General features: G+C 31.7%; 1 protein-coding gene and 2 long non-coding RNA genes across 3 annotated transcripts; all 3 read right to left on the bottom strand.

The window, feature by feature from the left end:
- Positions 1–237: 237 nt before the first annotated feature.
- On the bottom strand, positions 238–1,972 carry LOC141712569 (uncharacterized). Its single transcript, XR_012571628.1, has 3 exons — positions 1,815–1,972; positions 1,423–1,506; positions 238–1,339 (listed from the first exon to the last, which is right to left on the bottom strand). It is a non-coding gene; the product is annotated as an uncharacterized LOC141712569 (long non-coding RNA).
- Positions 1,973–2,790: 818 nt separating this feature from the next.
- Positions 2,791–3,398, bottom strand: LOC141712568 (uncharacterized). The gene is made up of 2 exons (XR_012571627.1): positions 3,268–3,398; positions 2,791–3,167 (listed from the first exon to the last, which is right to left on the bottom strand). It is a non-coding gene; the product is annotated as an uncharacterized LOC141712568 (long non-coding RNA).
- Positions 3,399–5,435: 2,037 nt separating this feature from the next.
- On the bottom strand, positions 5,436–6,325 carry LOC141714421 (cysteine proteinase inhibitor A-like). Its single transcript, XM_074517941.1, has 3 exons — positions 6,304–6,325; positions 5,875–6,029; positions 5,436–5,627 (listed from the first exon to the last, which is right to left on the bottom strand). The coding sequence occupies exons 1-3, from the start codon at positions 6,323–6,325 to the stop codon at positions 5,436–5,438; spliced, it is 369 nt and encodes a 122-aa protein (XP_074374042.1).
- Positions 6,326–7,571: the final 1,246 nt, after the last annotated feature.

Raw genomic sequence — 7,571 nt, 5'->3', positions numbered from 1 at the left:
ATGCGTTTTTGCAGATGCCATATTTCGTTGTTGTCTTGCTACAACAACAACATTGTTAATAAGTTCAACTCCTACTCTCTTTATTTGCATAAATAGTATTAGTCTGTAATTTACACTTTTAATTATGAAACACACCTTCAAATCCCATGGGCCGTAATTTATGAACGCATGGAGTATTAGGAGTTGCGCATGTTTCTCTATATATGTGGACACATACATAATTGACCCAAAATTTATCAAATTATGCGATGTATTTAACTTAGTTTCTTTTTGGTTTTGGCAATATAACAATAAGACCATCCTGGATAGATCAGGTGCAATATATAATAATTTGCATATATTGACCTAATGTTTGAGAACAGTCTGAACGTGAAGTGTTTCCAGCAGGCGAGTATGGTAAATTATCGACTAATTCTCTAGCACGCCGAGTCTTTCCGCACAGCCTATTTTTTCTTTTACCTGGAAAAAAACATAAAACTTTTAGCCAATATCATTTAATTTAAAAAAATAATTTTTTTCAACAATTAGTTCAGTAAGCTGTGCCTGATGTTTGAGAAGCATCTGAAGGTGACGCATTTCCTACAGGCTTGTGCACAATGCTTTCGCTAAAAGTTGGATCATTCGTTAGTGTTCTCAGGAATAATTTGTGTTCCTTATAACTGCAGTTCTTTCGACGCACCCTCATCTGGGGTTTTTTTCAGCAATTTCCAGTAAAGACATTTATATTAGCAAACAGTATTCTTTAGCATAAAAATAAATAACTGACCAGAGTAATTATTGTTTTCCAGGTTGTTTAAGGTTTGGTATTGCATTTGGTTTAGTATTGAGGTAACATCCGTCGCTAGCCAGTTTTCAAAACTTGGTTGGAAATTAGTGTCAACCTGAACTTCATGGAGACTTGACATTAACATGTGTCCGGTGGCTAATCTCTCATTATCACTGGATTGGTAATTACTGACAACTGGAACTGCATAATCAACATGCATTGTTAAGATTAAGTATTCTAAAGCTATAAACTAAAATTTGGGAATTTACCAGCCTTTGTCGTGTCAAGATTGCGCCGAGACTGTTTGCCTAAATCTTCCAAACACAATGACAAATCTCCAGAGATTTTTTGATTACATATTTGAACGTTAATATCTTGTAGATTTGTATTTTTAAGATACCTATTTTCAATTACACTGAATGTTGAACATGGTATTGTATAAACACAACATTAGTATTACATTAAGAAGCAAGCAAAAATATGTCAAAGTGGGCTAACCTGGAGACTGTAAATTCTGACTACATTCGAGATTTGTTGATAGGGGTGCCATAGGAGACTGAGTAAAAGAATTACCTGCATCCATGAAAGGGGAATACAAAGTAAACTTAAAATATCAGGCCTAATAACATACATGATTGTTCAACAATTCAAGTTACCGTTAATTATTTTTAGAGGATTACGGCTAAGATATTCTGCATTATTCATCCTCAAAGACTGCTTCAACGGTGTAGGTTTGGTACCTGTAACAATCACAAATAAACGACATTAACTATACTCAAATCGTTAGAATGTTCAGAAGCAGAGTTTTATCTGAACCGCAGTAGACGGCAGACTTTGGCTATGTTCAAAACTTGATCGGTTGAGAGATGATTTAGTTGACAGAATTAGTGGATTCTGATTCTCATTGCTACTATCTGACAATGCATTTCCATGCATATTTATTGGATCAAATCCGGGTTTAACTAAAGCAAAGAATAAAGAGAAACTTATTAACGTCTACAGCATAACTTTTAGATTCAAACTACATCAGTCAAAGGACAAACATTACATGAATAATTGCAGGAGGATTTCATCTGGTAATTATCTGCACTCTGGGAATTAGTCATGTCTGTAAGAATGGAATCTATATTCCTGCCACGGACGCGACGTTTTTTTTCTGATTGGACAAAACGAAAAAATCAGTAACAAATACAAAACAAAAAGTGTAACAATGCGAGATGGTCATCAAATTTCATACCTTGATTACCTGAGGTATGCGACACATTCAAAATATTTTCAATATTACGACCATGAACACGTTTGGATCCTGCCATACAACATAATTGTACAGAATGTAATGTCCGGTTAATCGCATGAAAAAGTCACAGATAATAAGCAAACTGATTATGAGTCAACATTGGTTAGAAGCAATACCTTAAGATTCCATGATTCTGTTATCGTTTTCGTGCCAAGATTTGAATTTCAGATGCAATGGTCATCCGTTGTAGGCTCTAATTCGCGAGAAAGAGAGAGAGAGTGTGTGAGTTTGGAGAGAAGACTAAAATAGTGATGTAACATAATAGATCAAATCATGCATGATTTGATTTTTTTGAAATTATTTTTCATAGATAGATTGATTTTGAAATTCAAAAATAGGTAATTAGTAATTAAGATGGGTCAATTGAAGTTAATTGGATAGTGTATGGATATGAGAAATAATATAGGATTTGGGTCATGAGTAAATTAATTTACAAATTAAGGAGTAGTTATTAAGATATAATAGATATAAATGCATGTAACAATCCAATTTTTAGACTAAAAATAATTTATTATTGATAAGTTTAGAAAGAGAATAATATGTACGTAGTACCTCATAGTTAGCACCTTGGTAATAATGGTAGACAGCCGATCCTTATTTTTTAGATTTATTATAAAATTAATTAATTTCTCCTAATAAAATTTTGATTGAAAGAGAGTTGTTCACTCTATCCAAACGTAATTGCCTGATTTGATTGCTAAAATAATTTATGTTGTCAAATTCGAGATGAAGTCAAAATGTCAAAGATATTCAACGTTATTAAGGGCTTAATATTTGGCAAGTAAAAAAAGAAGCCCTAAAATTTTGAGTGGAGCTAGGCCTTTTTCAAGGATGGCGTCTGCCCATCTGTGCCTGGAGTCCATTACTGCATACCAACATCATTATTTATTGTGTCGATTGTCTATTGTAATTTGGATATCCCACTTACTAAATGCTGCATCTCACACCCCTTTTATTCATGTCGGCCGGCGGCTTGTATTCTTCTTGCTCTGTTTGTTGAGACTTGTTTTACATTCTAACCTTTCCACTAAGGCTTGTATTCTTCTTACTTCTAGTCTGGCAGTGTATAGACGTAGCACAAATGAAAAATCCACCTAACAACAGCTACATATAGACATTAAAGATATAACAGTATGCAGGCGCAATCCATATGTCCAAGCCATTACAATGCTAGATGAAAACTAAAGCGACAATGTATACTTACAACGTGATATTATTGCATATTCTGAATTTACAGGAAAGTAGTGATATATTATTGCATATTCTGACTGATAGAGATGCTTCCTGCCGTGATCTTCAAGTGCTTTAGTCCCAGAGACTTCTCAGTGACCTGCTGTGGTACAAGAAGCAAATCCATCAATTACCTTACAAACTTATAACTTGTATCAACCAAATTATCATACGCTGTGACAACCCAAAATAAAATTTACAAAGGTCTTGTTCATATAATGTTATACAAGTACCAAGAAACCAGAGGTTGTAATTACTTAGAATAAAACAGGTTTAATAACATTCGTGGTAGTATATATCATACTTCATATTTTCACAGTCATTCATAGTTTTTGCAAGTGGAACTATTTTCACGGTAAATCAAGTAGCATATCAATGACAGACATACTCTATATCTCAGACGTACAATTATAGCAAATATCATAGTCAACTAAGTTATGTCCAAAACTATATTTTCAGAAGCAAAAGTTACAATGATTGAATCAGATCCTATAATAATACATTAAATGCAAAAGCTACTGATTAATTCAGTTCCTATAGTAACACATTAAATCTGGTTATGAGCTGACAGATAAGTTACACGGGAACAAAATCTTCCTGCCAAAAATGGCAACTGGGGCTGTCAATTGTCCTCCTTGGCAGCCTCATTCCCTTACATAACATGGCAGTACTTTACTCATTCCCTAGATTCATTTCCCTCTTAAATATCATCAGTTTCTTGTTTATCACATTCTATTCATGTCAAACAACCATGAGGCGTATTCCGTCTCCAACCCTTGTACACGCAGTTCTTATAACATACCGATGAGGTCCAATTAAGTTTTTACAATAAGAAGAAAGCTTCCTTGTGTGTAAACTCTCCAATGCAACTGAACAATACCAGGTCATGCTTGACATCACATTATCAAAGCCAGTGTTCTAGAAGCCGAAAAAATCTGTAACTCCTTGGACTCGGTCCCTTCCCAATACAGTCTCGATGCTCTCCCAATTAATTTTCTTAAAATGACACGATAATCGGTCTGGAAATTAAATAATTCAGAAACACGTCTAATTTTACATCAATAAATTCGACTAATCATTATGCTGTAATATTACCGAATCCAGACGATTTTTCACGTATAGGTACTCATCTAGGTGCATAAAATATAATAACATTAACAAGATTCGAAACAAGAACAAAGAACTAGGGTCATTGAATTCAATCACTATCCCTATGACAGAATGAGAAAAAATTCATAGATAGTAATTTCACAGCCCATAACTAAAATAATGTAACTGTATATTTCAATAATTCAGTTTTACAAGATATCTATAATCTTTGGTGGATTATAGACTTTTAAAATAGAGAACCTAATCTATAACCAAAATGGACCAAGGCCCGCAAAGATTTGGACTTATTTCAACTAATTTTAATAAACATATAAATAGATATATAGACAGTTTCACCCAATGTATACACTAAACGAATACATAAATCAATGTTAGATACTAGAAATATTGAAATATAACTAGAAAAATTCTATATATAATTAGTTGTTCTATGTCACAAGACCAAACTAGAATTTGAAGGCTAGTGACATCCTGGTATTCAGGATCATATATAATCAAAAACTCAATATTCTGGGAACAGGATAAATGTACTGAATGAAATTCTTTAAGATCTTGAAGTATAATTCATTTTAATGAAATGAAACACCGTACTAGAGCAAGTTTAATTTCTTTTGAAGCACAATCTATAGTCGTCACACTGTTCATGAGTAGACAGTGATACGAAAACTTATGCCCCTAACTAAACAACCAGAAAAAATCAGTTCTAGAAATCATTAAGCAAAAGTTAAAACACTAAAAAGACAACACAAGTTAATGGATATAAAGTCATATACATAAAAATAAAAATAACGGTTTACCTTATAAATGAGCGAGTGAAGCAGCTGAAAGAATCTTGTAAAAACGAGTTCTAACTTTCAAAAAGATATATCATTTTATAGGGGAACAAAACTTTGATTGGCACAAGAACCATTCTACACAATCTATACATTAACACAAGGATATATGTAAAAGTAGATACGTGCAGAGCACAGAACAAAAAAGTGAAAGAAAATTTACATATATAAAAGCAATTTAAGAGAGTCAGTCACCTCGTTATACAGACACATCATTAGCATACTTAAACTCCTCCAACTGCTTGAAGTTCATCCATGGCTTAACCCTAACCTTTGCTTCGTAAATGTGTTTCTTACCGGAATCAATTGCTTCCAACGTAAGATGGTACATCGTACCAGCTACCACTTGTTGTTTAGCTTTAATAACTCTAGCAAACTGAAGGAGTGAATTCTGTACAAACACAACACACATTCGTAAAATTGACAAGTTACCACAAAAACAAAATCTAAACAGAATAACCAAATTTGTTAAAAACAGTATCAAACAACATGAATTCAAGTAGAAATCATAAACGAAGTTCGAATTCTGGATCCAACAACAAGTTACATGAGTAAAATAAAGAAAAAAGAGCAACCAATTAAAAATGAAAAATAGCATAAAGAAAACATAATGATGAAGGAATCGAAATGGAAAGGACCTGTTTGTTGTTGTGTTCAAGGACGGCGAAACGAGCGATGCTATCAATATCAGCGGTGTTGTGTGAAACAGGCTTGAGTCCACCGAGAAGAGTGTTGTTGTTGTTGTTGTTGTTTTTATTTATCATCCTGATTAACTTTATGTCTCGGCAAAACCCTGATTCACAGTAACAGCCAAATACTAATATCAAAACCAGGCTAACAGATGTTATTTTGTTGTAAATTATGTATTGTATGGTATGGTATGGTAGTAACAGTCGCTTTCTCTCTTCACTTTCTTCTTGTTTATAATCCAGAGCCAGTCAGGGGGTTTGGTTACTTGTGCGTCTTCACAACGCTGATGCTGATTGTTTAGATTGGTAAATTTTTTCATGATTGCTAATTACAGTAAATTTTTACTTTATGCAGTCATATGAAATTACAACACTAACCTTCACTCATTTTCTGCACCATCACTGAAAATCTGCTGCATTTAATACATTCATTGACTCATTGAGTTAAATGTATTAGTAATTCATAATATTAAATATAAATATGTTAAAACGAGCAAATAAACATCTAATGACGCTAGTAATACCCCTTTTTCTAATTTTAGCATTTGGATCATATAAATATTTGAAAAATATGCATATCGGAAAATGAAAATTCATAATAAATATTCCGATTTCAAAACAAATACTTTTTACCTATGTAAAATTAGAAATATATACTTTAAATATTAACGATATTTTAATTTTATAAGTATAAATATGTAAATATATACACACACAGGTATCGTAATTTTTTTTAAAAATACTATGACTTGAATTAGTATCCAGAAGTTTTTCTTAAAATAAATTTTATTTCACTCTTTTACGTGACTACTTTTAAGTCAAGAAAACTATTTCTTTATTTTTGATTAATTAATTCCAAGGAAATAATATATATTTATAGACTAGTTACTTCTTTATTCATGATAGATAATAATATTAATTTCAAATTTATAATTTAATTTTTAAAATGTTTCACATTTTTAAGTCTATATTATTTATACTATTATTTTAAAAACAAAATATTAAAAATTTGGTTGTTGGTACTTGATCATTTAATCAAGGACCGTCAGATCAAACTCACGAGAACAGTTAGATATAATCTTAAAAATTATTATATAAGAAATATAAGGTTCAAATCTTAACAACAATATATTAAGGCTATAATTTATAATATATAATAATAAAAATGACCGTAATACATTGTAAAATTATTATACTAGAGACATAAGGTTCGAATCCTAATATCAATACATTAATATTATATTTTACAATAGATAATAAAAAAAATTATGCATCGCACGAATTATATATTATTATATACTAGTATAATTAAAATTAAAATTAAGAGAATTGGGTATTACGAATGGATACAGTTTGCGGCATATATTTAAGCACCCCCGGGCCTCACGTCAATCAGTCATAAGTTATGGATCAGTCAAAATGCATTTAAACAATTAGCAAGACATTTTAATAGGCACAGGGACTTAGGGGTAATTTGCGATACTCTATGAAGTAAAATTTTATTACATTTAGCACCACCCATTTTTTTTTATTCAACTTTACTTCTGCGTTAAGATGAATCTGTTTCTGTTTTAAGCTCATTTGTCTGTCCTCTACTTATTTCTAAATTCTCCATTAATTCTTAAATTAATTTTATTTTACCCGTT

The sequence above is a fragment of the Apium graveolens genome, chromosome 3 (assembly GCF_009905375.1).
Source record: "Apium graveolens cultivar Ventura chromosome 3, ASM990537v1, whole genome shotgun sequence".
Taxonomy (NCBI): domain Eukaryota; kingdom Viridiplantae; phylum Streptophyta; class Magnoliopsida; order Apiales; family Apiaceae; genus Apium; species Apium graveolens.
The sequence above is the reverse complement of the archived record's forward strand: the minus strand, read 5'-3'. Positions and strand labels throughout refer to the sequence as shown.